The following is a 19,554-nucleotide window of genomic DNA, read 5'->3' on the forward strand; positions in this document are numbered from 1 at the left end:
AGACAGACAGAGAGAGCAGAGAGAGAGAGAGAGCAGAGACAGACAGACAGACAGAGAGAGAGGCAGAGACAGAGAGAGAGAGAGGCAGAGAGAGAGAGAGAGGCAGAGACAGACAGAGAGAGAGAGAGGCAGAGAGAGAGAGAGAGGCAGAGAGAGAGAGAGCAGAGAGAGAGGCAGAGAAGACAGACAGACAGAGAGAGAGGCAGAGACAGACAGACAGACAGAGAGAGAGGCAGAGACAGACAGACAGAGAGAGGCAGAGAGAGAGAGAGGCAGAGACAGACAGACAGACAGAGAGAGAGGCAGAGACAGACAGACAGAGAGAGGCAGAGAGAGAGAGAGGCAGAGAGAGAGAGAGGCAGAGAGAGAGAGAGGCAGAGAGAGAGAGAGGCAGAGAGAGAGAGAGGCAGAGAGAGAGAGAGGCAGAGAGAGAGAGAGGCAGAGACAGAGAGAGGCAGAGACAGAGAGAGGCAGAGACAGAGAGAGGCAGAGACAGAGAGAGGCAGAGACAGAGAGAGGCAGAGACAGAGAGAGGCAGAGACAGAGAGAGGCAGAGACAGAGAGAGGCAGAGACAGAGAGAGGCAGAGACAGAGAGAGGCAGAGACAGAGAGAGGCAGAGACAGAGAGAGGCAGAGACAGAGAGAGGCAGAGACAGAGAGAGGCAGAGACAGAGAGAGGCAGAGACAGAGAGAGGCAGAGGCAGAGAGAGGCAGAGGCAGACAGGCAGAGGGCAGACAGGCAGAGGCAGACAGGCAGAGGCAGACAGGCAGAGGCAGACAGGCAGAGGCAGACAGGCAGAGGCAGACACACAGACACACAGACACACAGACACACAGACACACAGACACACAGACACACAGACACACAGACACACAGACACACAGACACACAGACACACAGACACACACTCTCCTTCCGTATAGCTAGAACAAAAAAGAAAAAAAAAAAAAATCTGACTGCTACAAGTACTGGTGAATCCAAGGCCAATGGTGTTGATATTAAGATGTTCCACGAATGATAGAAAAATCAGCCTCTGAGCCAGACCACAGCACGAAAAATATCAATGTACCTGGCCCCAGAGACCAATACAGGGATGCAACCATTTGTCCTGATTACCGAATAACAGGGTTTCCTCCCACCAGCTCAGGAGCAAGTTGGCATATGTGGGGGCACAAGGGCTCCCCATTGCTGTGCCCCTGAGCTGATGGAAGTACTTCCTGTCAAAGATAAAGTATACCCTGACACACATTTTAAGATGTCCAGGAAGAAATGGTTGTGTTCACCACAATGTATGGTCCTCTTCTTGAGATAATGGTTTGCGGCTGTTGAGGGCCTTATCGATGGAAGCCAGGGTGGCATTTCCTCCACAGTAACATCCTTTAATTGGGCAAGTAGGTGCAGCGTATCTTGCATACGACGGAAGTGCAGTCAAAAACAGACGTAACCCTAATTGATATAAATGCCCATATTCAGAGTGCTGGAATCATTGCCAGATACAATCAGGCGGCTCCTGAGTGGTTCTAGACCCTTATGTACCTTAAGCAATGCATACAATGTGGGGATAGTCTGTATCGCAGGCATAAGAAATTTGTGTTCATTTTCACCGAGGAGACCATTCTACCAGTATCCAGAAAATAAATAGTTCATCAATGAATACAGCTGTTGGATCGTCAACCAACCCCTCATACGTGCTCTTGTCATCAAGGATAGCAAAGCACAAAGATATTTTTGGAGGCTTACTCTATTTATATTGAAATCTGAGGTCAATATATTCTCTGAAAGATTTCTATTTACAACCTTCATCTTCCAAATTAAGTATTGGATATTATGAATCAGGCATCAATGGTTTTGCCGTTTTCACTGTACACTTGGGCTTATTAGGAGTCTTACCTTGTTCCAAATAAAATATTTTTAAAGGGTCTATGTACACGAAACATGTAGCCGTAAACATTCACCACTGCTCGCATTAACTTTTGACTCAACATATTCTACTCCCCCCTACATACACATGGCAGAGAATATGGAAGAAAAAAAAAAAAAAAAGTGTTGGGAAGGGGGGGGGGGGGGGGGGGGGGGAGATGCTGAACCAAGTCGGGGATATATGGCTGGTGTGGAGTGGGACATGCAGAAGTAGCACTGTTACTTCTAATAGTTGCTGAATGCTTTTAAAGCAACAAGCACAGGAGACCGGAAATGTTGTGCTCCAGAAGCAACCAGCAACTAGAGGGGTTAACACAGTCACAGGAGAAGGGGAATGTTTTAGCACAGCCCCAGGGGGATTGTGGGGAAGTTCTTTACTGTCTTGCTGGAGCCGAAGAGAAAGGTGGTGTGTGTGTTCTGTATCTCACAGAAGCGCCCCTGCAAGTGGCAAGGATTCAAGTCAAGAGTGAAGCTAAACACAGGTCAGGTAGAGTTCCTGAACTAGCAGTGCAGAATATTGTCAGGCAGAAAAGATAAGGCTTGGAAGAAATGGTGTTACAGGGATCATCTCCCTCAGCAAACCCTCCCCCCTCCTCTATCTCACTGTGCTGTAAAGAATGCTGTGTTCATTAATATGCCTTTGCATTAGAACTGTGCTGTCCTGTCCTACTGGGAAGACTGAACTGCTGTGCTGCTAAGGAAACTATACTGTGTCACCGGAGCCTGTTGCTCAAGACTTAACTTGCACTGGCTGTGCAGCTTCTTATTAAATGCTATTGTTCTACCGTTTATGAGGACTCTTCTCAAGTGCGTCTGGTCAGCAAGTGAAACAACCTACATGTCTGTGCCTGAGGGTCAATACCCCTGTGTGCCTGAGAGAAACTGCAGCACATGGTCTATGGTCACCGTGAATAACTGTTCCCCCAGGATTCCAAAGAACTCATGTAACCTGTCTCGCCCCTATCTGAACCTAGCGGCGTGCGTGTAACACTAGGATAAACACATCTGTGAACCATTGGATGTATTAAAAACATATATATTACAAACTTACCATGCTGAGCTGGTCTGCTGTATACTCTTAGATCCACCACCTTTTGGTTTGTATCAAAATATTTATTTTCACTTTTACCAATTTTGCTAAACCAAATTCTTCCAGTTTCTAAAAGGGGGAAAAAATATATATATACATGATTGTAGACCTTGATGAACTGGACACTATAGGTTAGCATTGACCAGGGAAAATAGCATCTCCTGTTCATGATCTGGGCCACCGGTTTGAAAAACAATTCAAGTTCAAATACCTAACCCTGGTCAAAGACAAAATTTAATAAGAAAAATATATATATATTATATTTGTTAACTGACTGAAACTTTAAAAATTGTTAATAAAAATCCTTCATATTCAAGAATAAAGTAGCTTATTGTAAGTAAATTGCAGACTTTTTTTTATTTTTTTTTTATTTTTTTTTTTTTTATTTGCGGCTCATAACCAAGGTTACTGGCCAACACTGCAGTCCATGGCCTTCTCCTAGACAAGTTCAGTTCTTGCATGCAATTTTCCAATAGCGTATTAAGCGCAGCTCTGAATCTAAGCCAAATCCGTGGCTTTAATGCCAGTGCACTCCACTGATGCTGCAGAGTTAAAGCTGCCTCCGCTTACAGAGCACACTTCTGGCCAGCAAGTTGATGATGCTGCCCCGAACAGTCAATCATGAGAACCTCCCAAGCAAGCGGAGACACAGGAAAGCAGCAAGCTTCTGCAGAAGTAGTTGCAAAAACTCTTAAACAATGGATCATTTTTTGACACTTACCCTTTAATACATGTACCACATAAACCGGATCTTAAAGTTATGACAGCTCATTTACATATCACGATCATATATACATATATTAAAGCTGAGAATCTTAGAAATGTGCCCCTGCTGTGTAAGGGCTGTGTCTGACTGTACAGGAACATGGTCTGATCATACCACAGCTCCTGGGCAGGGGAGGACACAAGAGTATACAGACATTACAGCTGGGGATCACAGCTGATTTGTGAAGCAAGAGATTTCACTGCCTGTTTGAGAAAAAAACGTTTATAAAGAATTTGCCATCCCCTGCTGTAATGTCTGTATACTCTCTTGCTTCCTGCCCAGTAGCTGGGGTATGTACAGTCCATGTTCCTGCAGTCAGACACAGCCATTACATAGGAGCACTTAATTTTTTTCAACACATTTAATTGTGAATTTGTTTCAAGAACTATTGATTAAAATGTATTTTGTGAGAAACCCCTTCAACTCAACCAAAGCAATTCTTGTTTACGTAAATTGTTGAAATTCTTTAGGGCTGTGTGCCCATGTTGAGTTTGATTAAAAAAAAAAAAAAATGCAGTAACCCATTTTAATTAATGGGTGCAGAAATTCTGCATAAAAAACTCCTCAAAAGCTCATTTGTGGGGAAGTAGGCTTAATGAACTTACCATCAGAAGTGGTCCAGAAAAGTAAACCACCCCCAGCAGTGAACAAGTTCATGCCATGGAGCCCGCTGCGGAGTAGCTGGTAATTTGAGCCATCTGTCATAATAGATTCAATAGTACCAAATCCTGCAAGTCAAAATAAATTGACTCAAATCTTTGTATAGGGAGAACTTTGCACCTTTGTAAAATTACAGCTACATTTGATATAGTTTAACAAGAAAAAAAAAAAAAAAAAAACACACTTACCTCCATCGGCCCAATAAAGTCTGGTCCTGGAGTCTGCAAATGTCAGACCTACCACAGCTTTGCTCTTCCTCCACAGAACTCTCTGGTTACTTCCATCCATATTTGCACATTCTATCTTTAAGCTGTTTTTTTTATTCTCTATTCCTGCATCAAAATAGCACATCAGGCCAATGGCTGGGTTGATCACCAGGCAGGATGGTTTATACAAGTCCTCATTTACTACAGCTTTATACATCCCATTTGACGTTGCCACTTGAATGGATGCTTTGGATGTGCTAATCCAGAAGATATTGCCAGTTACCCAGTCCACAGCAATACAAGTCACGCTGTCATCAACAAAAACAACTTTCTTCCAGTCTTTAGATTCGGAATCTTTAACTTTTGTTAAGCCAATATATCCTCCATATTTAACAGAGAAAACAAGAGATCGATCTTGTAGGATGTAATCAATGGAAGAGATCTGGTTAACATTAGCTAGACCTGCAATCTTATGCTTTGGAGGAGCCTTCTCGTCTGGCAAATTAAGTTTTTGCATATCAACCTACGGACAAAAAATAAATATACATACTAGATTAGCATTTAGTCTAAAATTAGGTATTTTCTAGTGTAGTCTTTTAAAGTTTTAGAAAGTTATTTGATTAGAACTCATTGAGTCAATTATCCTCAATATTTAAAGTACTGTATAATGAACAAAAGTTGCAGGCGATGCAAGGCATGGGTTCAGCTCCTTTAAATGTAGCATGGTCAGGTCCTGCAACAGCCTGGTTCAACAAATTCTAATCCCAGTTATCCAACTCTTTAGATGCCACAGGCAATCATGACACTGACATCTAGGCACTCACAGAAAGAGGGGCTTCATCTGTCAACCTCATAGGCCCTCGCAATAAAATAGAATCTGAGTCCCTTAACCAAAGCCCTTAAAAAGGATTGCCATTCTAGCATCACCAGTACTGTGATGTGCAACATATTCAAGTGATCAAGAGATCACCAGTAAATAATTTAACACACACACACACACACACACACACACACACACACACACCCCCCTTCATGAATAATCTGGATGCACTGGGAATGGGTCATTTTGGTTAATTATTCCCAATTTGATTATCTGCTCAAATACGTCAAAGTATCCACCATCCATGGCACATTGTAGTGTTCCAAGGGCAGTGCTTGCTGATAAGCCATTACGTCTTCATCAAGCATGCATATAGTCATCTGGTTCATGGCTAGAATTTGGCTCATTTGTAGCATTTTAGAAAAAGGGAAATGTTAGAACAGGATTAAAAAAATATATATATAAAAATAGAAATCTTGCAATTCCACTGTGGCCAATAGGGCCATTTTAGACTCATTCTTCCTATCCTTTTAGTTTCCTTATTAGAGGGAGGATTTACAGTGACTGGTAACCACTATACATAGTCTTATGAAAGATCTTGTGTTATCAGCCATCATCTGACCCTGCTCAATCTCTCCTCACAATGACCTTTGCACATGCCAAATCATATGCTTCATAACAGAAGGTGGCTTTAGGTCCATTCATTGTGGCTAGCGTTTGGAAAAGCCTCAGGACAGTGTGAAAGTTAAAATAGATGTAAACATAACCAGATTCACAAAATGAGAACACATTGCCAGAAAATGACCCATGAAGTTAAACCAGCAGTACATCTGTACTTGGTAAAACAAAGCTTATGCTAGGACCTGAGGGCCATGTTCACAGAATCATTATATGGTCTCTGTATAAACCACAATGCTTAAAAATGTGACTGTCAGCACAAGATGACTGTTCAAACCAAGTCCCGCTGCTCTGCAGTAGGGCCGATTAAATACACCTTCCCCCCTGCTAGTTTTCTTTCAGTCTCCACCCCCTCCCCCACCCTCTTCCTTTTTATTGACAGCACTGGCTTCCTACAGCTGAAGAATGGTGGAGATTGAGGGAAAACAAGCAGGTGGGAAGGTGTATTTAAATGATTGTTCAAATCAAGTACAGGCGCTCTGTGCTTCATGGCAGGACGAGCCATTTTGTGCTGACAGTCCCTTTAAGCAGCACAGAGCAGTTAGTTTTGTGAAAAGACTCAGTATAATCTGTTATAGTTTAGTCCTCTGCTCTTTTGGGGAGGGGGATCTTTGGTTCAGTGGGCATTCCTATCAGTGACAGACAGCACTGTGCATGCTCTCCAATAAAGAAAGTTGTCAATCGCTGATTGGTTTTAAAATCCCAGAAAGCAGTTTAAGTGATGAAACCAGGGGGTTACATCAGGTCTTTCCTCACAAAACTATCAGTCTGCTCCCCTATGTTAACAAGGTACATACAGATTGTACTGCATTTTCTTGGTGACAGGTTCTGTTTGGCCATGTCTGTGCACCAAGCTCCTGTACTTTGTTTCAACAGTCATTCTGTGCCAACAGTCCCTATAAAGAAATCATGGCTCACCTGACCAGAACCAACAGTCTAATAGGCATATATGAAGAGGTTTAGGTGACATGTGGTCAGTTCAGGAATTCTGGATGGGAGAATACATTTGTTTGAACATATCCTAAAGAGGGCCATACAGAGAGCTCTTAGACAATTGCTAACATCTGTCTTTTTAGATCACCCCATACAAATGCAAGATAGTCTCGATCTAGTATTTTTTAGATATTATAGCGCCATTTATTCCATGGCACTTTACATGTGAAAAAGGGGGTATACATAATGTGAGGCCCTCCCTGAGAAATGGGGTTACTCGGAGCTGGGTCAGTGTAGGTGTCTCGGGGTTGCAGTCGTGGCCTGGACCCGGTCCGTGCCCAGGGTGGTCACATGAAAGATTTAATGGGCTTTCAGTGTTGAATGGTATTTTTCCAACTACGCCACCTACAGTTTCCAGTGATTGACACCAGCGCTGTTTCAGTCCACTGAGGCCGGTGTTACAGACAGCTAAGATGGGACGGCTCCCTGCAGGCGGAGCAGGCCTCAGGGCAGTGTGAGGAAGGATGGTGGGTGCAGTGCTGCGCAGGAAATAACAGGCTGAAGCGGGGTGTGAAGTCATCCAGGGTTTTTACTCACATTCAGATGAACTTTAGGAAAGGGGGTCCAGCACTTTCCAGATAGATCAGGAGCACCTGTCGAGACCCCTCTGGTGTGTGTGTTCCTCTCCTTGGTGAGTTCTCCCACCGAGTCTTCTCCTGACTGTATGTGTGGTTAGAACTAGGTGTAAGGCCGAGTCCCACTGGATAAATGCAGGTAGAGAGATACAGGTGGCGTATGCCGCTCCGTCCATATCCCTCCTGGGATCCACTAAGCCTCCGGGCTTTTCTGACCGAGACGTGAAGTAACTGTCAGATGTCGGGGGCTCTTGCAGCAGGAGTCCCTCTGGCTAGGCCAGAGTAAGAAATACAGGTGGCGTATGCCGCTCCATACGTATTCCCCAGGGATCCTTTTGCCTGTGGAGCTTGTCTCCTCTACTCCCCTCCAGGCCTTCTTAGGTAGGGACCTTGACTGGGTAGAGGCAGTAGTTAACTCTGACCCGCTCCTTGCCTCAAGGCCAGAGGATGAGGACCATGTATCATCAATAGGCTTCAGGTTCTATCAGAAGGCCACAATCAGCAGTGAAGATCACAATCAAAGAACCTTGATCCTAAGAAGGCTGTAGATTAAATATGAATGAATAAGTGTACCCTAAAAGTGTGTCCTCCACCCTCACCCACTACATGGTTCCCCCTATCTTTGGTTAACTTTTGGGCCAAGATCAGTGATTGGTCGCAGAGAGATCGCGACCAATCGAATCGTATTGGTGAGGACCGGGGAGCGCTGCTGCCTGTGCGGCTACTTCCGCTGCGAGAACCCGGGACATGAGTGAGCGTTCGCAGCAGAAGTATCCCGACCCGCAGCGCCGGTCCTCCCTTGACACCCTAGCCACATGGAGGTCAGCACCGCTGCCTGTACGGCTACTCCCGCTGCAAGAACCCAGGACATGAGCGGGCACTCGCAGCAGAAGTATCCCGACCCGCAGCGCCGCTCCCCCTTGACACCCTAGCCGCATGGAGGTCAGCGTCGCTGGCGGTCGGGAGATAAGCGCCTCGCACCGGTCATCTCCCGGCTGCATAGCCGCTGAGCCGCTAACGGCCGCCATCTTTTTTCAGAAATCCTGCTGCGCTGATTGGCCGCTGCTGGACCAATGAGCGACGCAGGATTTCCTGGACAGACAGACCGGATAAGACGAATATATATATTTATTTTTTTTAGGGGAGAACACAGTATAAAGTGCCACAATTTGTTTAATTTCCACAGAAGACAACTTCATATTAAATATTAGATGCAATACTAATATATTGTTATGGGACACGTTTCCCCTCTGCATTGATATGCAGTCACAACCCAACAGCACACTTGTATGAATAATGGCACTTTTGCTAAACCATGTACACTTTGGATCCCTGGCCAAAGTGGAACATGATCATACTAACAGAGGACATTGAATGTTGTCATGACTTATCGCTATTATACCTGATTGACTGATGACGGTGATGCAATAAGAAGAAATGGCAAATCCTCAAGTAGAACACAAGCAAACAAGTTACTTGAAAGCACAAGTCCTGTAGGACACCAGCAGCTTGCTTTTAATCCAGGACCAATTAGGCACATATGAGAACAAGTCAGTTTTTGACAGGGGTTGTCTACTGCTGGTTGTAAAACTTCATGCATTACCTAAGAAAATATCAAGAGTATTAAAGAAAGTTTACTTTATAGTAGGACTTTAAATAGACCTCCAAAACTAAGGCAAAAATATGAACCACCAATTAGAATGGTTATACAGCAAGTGTTAAGCCCAATTCTAGAGGCATTTAACTTTTTTTGACTTTTTAAAGGGAATCTGTCACCACATTTGAGCGATCTGACCCATCATCATAGGCATACAGGTTATAGTCTTACTTGTATGCCTCAGATGCCTTATTATTGTGGCTAAATAATCTTATTCTATGTAAATTGGTTTTTCCAGGCTATGGGGCATAAGCTGTCCTGGTGATGCTGCACTCTGTGCCTGTGACGTAAGGTGTGCGGCCAGAAAGCCCACACCTGTGCATTCAGATTGTGCCAAGTGATCTCCGGTGCACAGAAAACATGTACTCCTGTCAGCCCTTCTCCCCTCCCTGTAGAGCAAGAACATACTTTCCCTAGTTTAATAAAATCACTGGGAGTAAAAGTACCGGTGACTCACCTGCACAGAAGCTACATGAAGCCAACACTGGAGGAGCAATGGCAGTTGGAATGCCCAGGTGCGGGATTTCAAAATCTTCGTCAAATACTCCTCGGTTCTGGTGATGTATTTCTGCAAGTACCCCTTTCCATTTTTAACAGCCCTTGGGATTGGTTTAGAATGGAAGTGTGGCCCTTAGACCATAAAATGTTGTGCACCATTGATATTGGAGGATGGCCCCTTAAAAAGAACTTTTGGGCCCAAGGAAACCTGGTTGAATAGACAACTCTACCACATGTGTTAACGGGAGTCTAGCTGTCAAACCAAGCACTAGCCCTCAGTGCACTTTTTTTTATTTCTGCAGCCATCTTCCTTAACAGCTTTGGCTTTACAGGAGCAGAGAAGGAGACCGATTGAAAACAAGTAGATGAGGTGGTGTCCTGAACACCAGTGTTTGGTTTGAACAGTTTTGAGGTGACAGACGCCCTTTAAACCTGCTTAGTGGCAGACCGTAAACTAGGCAATTGTGAAATTTAAGAAAGGACAGGTCACCCTTTGTGAAGTACCTTAAGTCCGTAAGGTTGCCCATGGCGCTTCATCAGAACAGATAAGTTTTTGCCAGTCTTCTTACTGACTTTTTGCACAGTCCTTGCTTTTATTTCAGACCAGTAGATGTCATCCTCAAACACTGCCAAGGCGAAGGGACTTTGAATGGTTTTTAGTTGAATGACCTGATTTTGAAAAAGAAAAAATGCCAAGTCTTTCCAATTGCCTCCAGTGTAAAGCTGTTACTACAGATTTAAAATCATAATGTGAAGAGCCTCAACATTTTTGTTAGCATGAAGAAGGCATCTGTCATGTCTGGCCCTTTGCTCCTTAAAATATGGTAGTACTTTGATGTGACAGACTTAACATTGCCATTGAAACATTAACCCATTTGAGGGTGTATGTGTTGGGGGACTAGGTACATTGTGGCCAGTAACAACTATTAAACAATTATAAGTAAGCTTTACCAACTCCGGTACAGTAGCTACCTTAATGTCAGTCCCATCCAAACTGGCTGAACCAATGGCGTGAAACTTATCATCAGACCAATAAATTCTCCAACTCAGCAGATCAAGTGCTAATCCGGTTGGCCAACCAAGTTGTTCTGCAATTAAAACTCTTCTGTGACTGCCATCCATACCAGCACATTCAATTTGTGCCTGAGTTCCAATTTCACACCAGTACATAAGTCTGTAAAGTACAAGTAAACGACTGTTTATTTTCTGAAAGATAACATTTTGGCAAATTATTTAAGTTCAGCCCTTAATATCGGAAGTATTTTGACCCTTGAGGCCCAAGCATGAAAAGTTGCCTTAGCAACTGTAAAGATACTACATTGTGCATTGCATCATTCAGGGGGTTAATTACTAAAACCCATTCAATACACTATAAAATAACGTCAAACATTTGTTGGGAAACTCGAGTCTACATAGGTTTTTTTTTTAGCCCTAAAAGGAAAGATTACACAGTACCTTACACATATAAGCTGGGCATTTTACCACAATCCCCAACTTTAACCCAAGATCACGATCTTCATTTTTTAAATCAGTTTGTCGCATGTTGGTATTTTTGCTATTAAGCATGAACTCACCCACTAAGTGGCTGTAAAACCAAAGATCGTGGTTGATCTACATCTTCATCCAGCACTACTGCGTATTCAGGAAAGCCCTTCCATGATGCATTAAGAGCTGTTGCAAGGATCTGCCCAGCTATTCCATCTGTCCAGTATAGGTTTCGGCCAACCCAGTCAACAGCAATGCAATCAGATTTTATTCCTCAACAGAAGAAAGTATTGTCAGCTGTCAACAGCTGTATGCCAAGTAACGCAAGCATAGTAGTAAAAGAAAGTAGAACAAGCCGCTTACCTTTAACTAGGGTTCCTTTAGCTTTAGTTCCCATAGTTAGCCACTTGACGCTCTCTGCATTAAGGTCCATCCAGAAAACTTTCTGTTCTAGTATGTCATAATCTACAGAGAAGATCATTGAGCTTTTGTCTGTAGACACAAGAACCTCTTCATCAAATGACCGCAACTTGTATATTAGAAGATCAAATTGCACCGCTACCAGCAAAACTGGTTCTGCACCTAAAAAATAAACAAGGTAAATTAAAAACTAATTCTCCATGAATAGCAAAGTATGTATACCCACCAAACCAAGTACATTTAGGACACTTAACAAGGGCATTACACCGAAACAAGAGTTGACTATAGAAATCATGCTTTGACAATTCAACAAGGTTTATAAAACGCTTTTGGCTGCAGCTATTGAATTGTGGCTTGCCTTAAGACTGGACTGACTTTACCTGTCAACTGATGCCCATTAGGGAAAACACTTTGCAGTTTAGAACTTAATAGGGTATTGCAAGATTTTATTTCATATAATTTAATAGCGATTAGTTAAGTAATTTGATGTGAATTTGTGTAAAAGAATTTTTAGCCATGTAGAGAACCTGGTGAATTTTAACAATAGTACAGCAACCGCAATTTAACATATTGCTCAAGATTACATCAGCCAGAGAAGGCTCACATGGCCTAAAGCAAAGTCAGACTTCCACTTAATGCTTTGTAGCCATCACATGGTATAGTACAGCAAGTTGGAGGGACTTTCAAAGCTTGTATAAAAGTAGAGGCAGGAAATGCAGCAGCCATTTGGTGGTGAACCTAGCTAATGAGTATGTAGCTGCTCACAGTGTAGACAAATACTTGAACACTGAAGAAACTGTATAAAGTTTAACAGCACTACAGTGAAGATTAGTGCGAGTTCTAAAACTTACTGGAGAGCCTTTACAATAACTTACCCTTACATATATTACATCTCTTATACAATGCAAGTTACTGCTTTAAATATGCAAGTCCTAATTTTACATCAGCATTTGTAATCCAAAATCCATTACTATTGCAAAAATGATAAACTATGTGCAGCTGCAACAGAATCAGATTTATTAAAATTACATTTCAAGTTAGTAAAAAAAAAAAACTCACATTAAGAGCAGATTTTATTTTGGAATAAAAAGGATGATTTAGTGAAAGGAACCCATTTAGGTGCAGATTTATAGGGTATACTGATCCAAAATATTTACCTGCAACTTTACATTGGCGACCGTCTCGTTGCAGAATATAACCTGGATGACAAGTGCAGTTGAATGTGCCATTAAGGTTGATACAGGACTGGCTGCATGGAGAAGGATCAAGTTCTTTGCACTCATTTATGTCAACGCAAAGACTCCCGTTACCTTTAAACTTGAAGCCTTTGTCACACATACACTTCTGAAAAATAAAATGTTAATCCAATTCAAAAATTTAGAACACACCACTAAAATGGGCAATACATTTAAACATTTACCATAAATTCTTCAACCACTGAAAGCTTTGGTAGAGATCACATTTTTTTATTCCAACATTACAAAAAAGGGACAGTAAAAGTGTGCAAAAATAGCCAAAGTCAAAATAAAGCAGAATTAGTAACCTTTCCTGACATTTACAAATGCTGGAATTCACCATTAAAGAATGAAATCAGGAGCACCTTCTTAGATTTTTGTATCTTGCCAGTTCCTCACTTACATCTCCTAGAAATTTTGATAAAAGAACTGGGAGTTGTCTTTAAGTGCCAAAGGTATGTTAATACGGTCTAGCAAACAAAAGGGAATCTAGTACTCCAGGTGGGGTAAAAAAGTTTTATTTGTTCTGCAATCTCAAATAACATTTCGGTCTTAAAAATTTAGACGGATTGGCATCATGTAGGGGAAAAAAAAACAAGTGAAGCTCTGCATGTGTAATAGGTAGATCCCTCACGATTGCCAAGTAGAGACCGACCCCACCCGATCTGCCAACACGCAGTGGTCAATTTAATCATGACCATCTAGAACTACCTGGAATAACAAAAAATAGAATTGTAATAGATGCTTCAGAGATGTCAAACTCCGTAAATCCTTGAGGAAATATTTCAGGTGTGGCATCTGGTCCACTGTAAAAATAAAATTGTTTTAGGGCAATTGGTCATGTATTCTTGAAATTTCTGATTCCCCTATATGAGCACCACTATACTTTGGTTTTACCATAATACACAATTCCAAATTAGATCTGAATAATGTTCAATAATGCATAGTGGGCTAAAAGGGAATTTGTCATTGAAAGTTAGATAAAATAAAATCTTGATTTCTGCAATCTGAGGTCTTATTCTGGAAAAATCCACATTTTTATTAATGTGTAAATGAGCTGTTAAGATCTGTGGGCCGGACACTTTGCCTCCCAGAGGTTGATTCTCACAGTTATTTTAAATAAGTGGTGTTACCAGTGTGAGACATGTAATGACCAAGTCTAATTCCCTGATCTCACTGAAGAGCTGTGTGCCATTATACAGTACAGAACTGAACTTTCTCCTTACAAACCCATTTTCAGCTGCAGTTCCCCTCTCATTGGGCTCCAGCTTCCATCTCACAGCTAGAGTGAGTGTGAATGTGTGCAGGGAGCGGTAAAGCAGAGCGGACAGCACAACTGCAAATGTATTTGTAAACAGGCAATATTTAACTCTGCTGAACTGCATTAGTATTGCTGCAGAGCTGTGCCCGATTACAACTGACAGCAATATGAAAAGGACAACTGATTCAAGTGTGTTTGCAATAAGTTCAGCTCTGCTTTACTGTGCTTGTGCTCATCTCACTGCAGAGCTGTGCGATTATGACTGTCAGTCATTGCATTTCTCCCAAAGGTAATGCCCCATTTAAAATGTTCCCTGGAGGAAGATTCTCATTGAGATCTGTCTGACCTATAGATCTTAAAAGCTCATACATATTACAATAAGTGTGGATTTCTTTGGAAGAAAACAGATTGCCGATATCAATGTATAATTTTATTCATCTTCCTATGACCTGCATGTCCATATAGGTGGCTTAAGAGGGTTGATCCTACTGACCGATTCACAAATTTCTGTTACACTTACTGGACCAAGTGGGGAGATATGGCAGACATGGGAACATCCTTCGTCACACAGGACTTGACATTTTCCTCCTTCATCTGAACCATCTGAGCAATCAGATTTCCCATCACAAACTACAGCTATTGAAATGCAGTCAAAATTTCTACACTGGTACATGTGACTATCGCACTTATTGGGTTCACCTGAAGATAAGAAAAGAACACCGCTTAATGCCCATGTAGCAGTATTTGTGCAGACTTATTGCAGGATGTAAACCAGGCAATCAGGAGTTTCAGAACCTGTAGGACAGTCTAAAATCTAAGTGATGTGGCAGAAGCAGGTCCTAAAAAGTTAATCGTATTAAGGATAAATATGGAAATTACATTTTTATTCTTAGGATTCATTTTCATTTCTATATTTTTCTTAAATAGTATTAACTTCAACAATTAACAAAAAATAAATCAAGACAAACTTTATAAAATTTTATCTATTAACACATTTAAGCACATTTTTATGTAATTATTTAATTTGTTTATGGGTATATAACTAGACATGACATTTCCCACCAAGGACAACATCGGCATGGAGTTAGTATGTTCTCCTTGTGTTTGCGTGGGTTTCCTCCAGGTTCTCCGGTTTCTTCCCACACTCCAAAGACATACTGATTGTGAATTTAGATTGCGAGCCCCAATGGGGACAGCAATGATAATGTATGTAAAGCGCTGCAGAATATGTTTGCGCTATATTAAAATAAAGAACATAATTATTTCTTATGATCATCTACTTCCTTAGTTGCACTAGCACTATTATATATTCACTAGCAATTATCTTTAATATAGGGGCGTAGTATGATGTTAAAAATCAACAAGACCTATATATCTCAGTACATCAATATCAGTGACTGCTTTATAACCGCTTTGTTTTTGTTCCAATTCAACCATTTTTAAATATATTGGCATTATTTTATAAATGGCCTGTTCACTGTATTGATATATAGCTGATAATTGTTATGTAGTCCAGACTATTTTTCCGTCCCTCCTTGAATACCTCATTCATTTTAATATGCATGTCTGGGTGAATTTTGTTCAACAATGATTGATTTTAAACACGTGTAGGTGGTTTGTGAACACTGTGCGCTCATTTGTAAGTTTAATTAAGAACCCACTTCACAAGGAAAATTTAGAAAAAGGGGGAGGGAGATTAGGTATACTAGCATGTCCCCAGCCGAAAGATATGTGCTAAGTGAATATATATGTAATCATGTTATCAGTCATTGGCTGCAGCGCTGATGTCACCGACAGTGCTGCAGCCAGTCTGAGCTCAGCAGCTTGTGCAGTTAACTGGCACCTGGCAAAGTACGAGCTCAGTCATTGGCTGCAGCATTGTCAATATAGTGTTAGCGCTGCAGACAATAGACACTGGGAGCTCTACCCGAAGGGAGAGTATAGCAGTTTACAGCCAGGGGTTACTGGAGCTCCCCAAAACCGGCTCAGTGTCTACAGCAGCAAGAGGTTATAGCATGTTCTGCCAAAGACCTATATAAAACTGGGAAAATATTCTCGCACCTTTTTATATCAGTCTTTGGCAGAACATGCTATAACCTCTTGCTATTAAAGAAAAAAAAAATATACACAAGACAGTCACTATTTTGTTTAGTATAAAAATCAAATATGTTACATCCAATTTCGTCGCTGCCATCTTTACAGTCCTTTTTTCCATCACATTTCCAAAACGACGGGATACATTGATTTTCATCAGCGCAAGACCATTGTTGCTTTTCACAAGACACCTTCTCCAATTTACAGTCCTGAAGACAGAATAAAAAATATTAAAGACCACACTCCCATTCATATGGTATCAACCAGAATTCCATGTGTGGATTGGCATAGAGGGTGGGACAATGCCTTGAGAGTAGTCTAAATATGGAGACACCACCAGGGGCTTTTAAACACCAAAACTGGATTAATTACCACCATATTGTGTGTGACATTTAGGCTCAGCAATGAACCTCTCTCAAGCTTGGGAAAGGCTCATTGTTAAACTAAAACACTGCACATTGAAAAATTGAAAGCTTGGATTTATTAGTCAAAGATCTTGGTGCTGTGGTCTTTCAAGATCCAATACACTGCTCAAAAAAAATAAGAGGGAACACTTAAACAGAATATAACTCCAAGTAAATCAAGCTTCTGTGAAGTTAAACGGTCAGTGTTGCTTCCTAAGTGAACAATCAATTTCACATGCTGTTGTGCAAATGTAATAGACAATAGATGGAAATTATTGGCAAGTATCAAGACACCCTCAATAAAAGGAGTGGTTCTGCAGGTGGGGACCACATCTCAGTACCAATGCTTTCTGGCTGATGTTTTGGTCACTTGAAAGTTGGTTGTGCTTTCACACTTGTGGTAGCATGAGATGGACTCTACAACCCACAGAAGTTGCTCATGTAGTGTAGCTCATCCAGGATGGCACATTAATGTGAGCTGTGGCAAGGTGGTTTGCTGTGGCTGTCAGTGTAGTGTCCAGAGGCTGGAGGTGCTACCAGGAGATGAGGAGGGGGCTGTAGGAGGGCACAACCCAGCAGCAGGACCACTACCTCCGCCTTTGTGCAAGGAAGAACAGGAGGAGCACTGTCAGAGCCTTGCAAAATGACCTCCGGCAGGCCACAAATGTGCATGTGTCTGCACAAACGGATAGAAACCGACTCCATGAGGGTGGTATGCCTCTGTGCAGGATGCTTGGCATTTGCCACCGAACACCAGGATTGGCAAAGTCGCCACTGGTGCCCTGTGCTCTTCACAGATGAAAGCAGGTTCACACTGAGCACATGTGACCGACATGACAGTCTGGAGACGCTGTGGAGAGCGATCTGCTGCCTGTAACATTCTTCAGAACGACCAGTTTGGCAGTGGGTCAGCATTTCTTTGGAGGGCTGTACAGCCCTCCATGTGCTCACCAGAGGTAGCCTGCCTGCCATTAGGTACAGAGATGAGCTCCTCAGACCCCTTGTGAGACCATATGCTGGTGTGGTTGGCCCTGGGTTCCTCCTAATGCAGGACAATGCCAGACCTCATGTGGCTGGAGTGTCAGCAGTTCCTGCAAGATGAAGGCATTGAAGCTATGGACTGGCCCGCCCGTTCCCCAGACCTGAATCCGATTGAGCACATCTGGGACATCATGTCTCCCTCCATCCACCAACGTCACGTTGCACCACAGACTGTCCAGGAGTTGGCGGATGCTTTAGTCCAGGTCTGGGAGGAGATCCCACAGGAGACCATCCGAAACCTCATCAGGAGCATGCCCAGGCATTGTAGCGAGGTCATATAGGCACGTGGAGGCCACACACAATACTGAGCCTCATTTTGATGTGTTTTAAAGGACATTACACCAAAGTTGGATCAGCCTGTAGTGTGTTTTTCCCTCACTTTAAAATTTTGGGGGCGACTCCAAATCCAGGCCTCCATTGATTAATAAGTTTAATTTCCATTGATTTTTGTGTGATTTTGTTGTCAGCACATTCAACTTTGCACAGAACAAAGTATTCAATGAGAATATTTCATTCATTCAGATCTAGGATGTGTTATTTGAGTGTTCCCTTTATTATTTTTTTTGAGCAATGTATATACACACACACACACCAGTATATATTTGACAAATCTATTGCTTGGTGACCACTTAAACAGTTTCATAAATTAATAGTTAACCTCAGGAGCTAGTTACAGTGGACAGTCATTGGTTCCATAAAGGCTTAAAGTGGTTTTCCTCAAGAACAAAAGTTAATTTTACATCAATGACTGAGTGTATGGAATATTGTCTGATCATACCACAGCTCCAGAGCAAGGGAGGAAGTAAAAGAATATACAGACATTACAGCAGGGGATCACAGCTGATTCTTTGAAGTAACCATTGTATAAAAACAGGCAGGGAAAGGTTTTACCTCACAAAAAGAATCAGCTGTGATCCGGTGCTGTAATGTCTGTATACTCTTGTTTCCTTCCCTGCCCATGAGATGTGGTATGATCAGACCATGTTCTGTACACGGTCAGCCAGCCATTACACAGGGGAACATTTATAAGATTCTCAGCACAGGAACATTTTATTTAAAACACATACAAATTTAGGGAACTTATTCCAAGATCTACTGATTAAAAATCAACTTTCGTTTGTGGGAAAACCCCTTTAAATGCTTTTGCTCTACAAGAAGTTAAATACTTGCTTTGTTAGGAAAACTGAATTGTGTACTATGGATGCAGAATTCCTTCAGCCTTTCCCATCCACCAGTTGAACTTTAGACATTTTAGTTAATGGAGTTCTACACTACTGGACAGCCCCTTCTCAATTACAACTTTCCCCTCGCAAAATAAATGGTGCTGTTCCAGTCAATCAGCAGCTGCTTCACTCACTTTTTTTCAGACAAATCTGACAACTGGAAGAAGCGAGCTGCTGCGGCTCTTGCTTCCGGATGCAAGTTTTGTCCAAAGGAGGCAACAGTCACGTGAAGATAACGTCACGTGAGCCAGGAGATCTTGCGCAGATGTGGGGGGTGGCGCTAGCAGCGAGAATAAGGTTTTTTTCATTCTATGTTAAGGAATTGTAATTAAAGAGTGTTTGTCTGAGTAGTTGACATCCCCTTTAGCTGTTAACCATGTTTATTGTACTGTATTAAATAAGCAACATGGAAAAAGACCATCTGCTGTAAAATAGACTTTTACATTTGCACACAAGATTTGAACTCTTCACTTGCTTTTTACTGTATGATTCAGTGTGCAAGGACAGACTGAAGAAACAGTAAGGGT

At 42.0% G+C, this 19,554-nt stretch overlaps 1 protein-coding gene and 1 long non-coding RNA gene across 2 annotated transcripts in view; both read right to left on the reverse strand.

Annotated features, from left to right (window-relative positions):
* Positions 1-13,107, reverse strand: part of LOC141156747 (vitellogenin receptor Yl-like) — a 21,742-nt gene extending 8,635 nt beyond the window's left edge. The window contains exons 1-9 of the mRNA XM_073643130.1: positions 12,927-13,107; positions 11,713-11,931; positions 11,439-11,622; positions 10,837-11,038; positions 10,369-10,533; positions 9,112-9,312; positions 4,626-5,166; positions 4,383-4,505; positions 2,973-3,080 (exon numbers count right to left, since the gene is read on the reverse strand). Of these exons, the coding sequence (XP_073499231.1) occupies positions 2,973-3,080; positions 4,383-4,505; positions 4,626-5,166; positions 9,112-9,312; positions 10,369-10,533; positions 10,837-11,038; positions 11,439-11,622; positions 11,713-11,931; positions 12,927-13,107 (1,924 nt within the window). The remainder of the gene's footprint in view (positions 1-2,972; positions 3,081-4,382; positions 4,506-4,625; positions 5,167-9,111; positions 9,313-10,368; positions 10,534-10,836; positions 11,039-11,438; positions 11,623-11,712; positions 11,932-12,926) is intronic.
* A 1,684-nt stretch (positions 13,108-14,791) lies between these two features.
* Positions 14,792-19,244, reverse strand: LOC141170948 (uncharacterized). The gene is made up of 3 exons (XR_012252320.1): positions 19,162-19,244; positions 16,439-16,568; positions 14,792-14,964 (listed from the first exon to the last, which is right to left on the reverse strand). It is a non-coding gene; the product is annotated as an uncharacterized lncRNA (long non-coding RNA).
* Positions 19,245-19,554: the final 310 nt, after the last annotated feature.

Source organism: Phyllobates terribilis, unplaced genomic scaffold (genome assembly GCF_046119375.1).
Source record: "Phyllobates terribilis strain yellow unplaced genomic scaffold, ASM4611937v1 Scaffold_1__5_contigs__length_1240528914, whole genome shotgun sequence".
Taxonomy (NCBI): Eukaryota; Metazoa; Chordata; class Amphibia; order Anura; family Dendrobatidae; genus Phyllobates; species Phyllobates terribilis.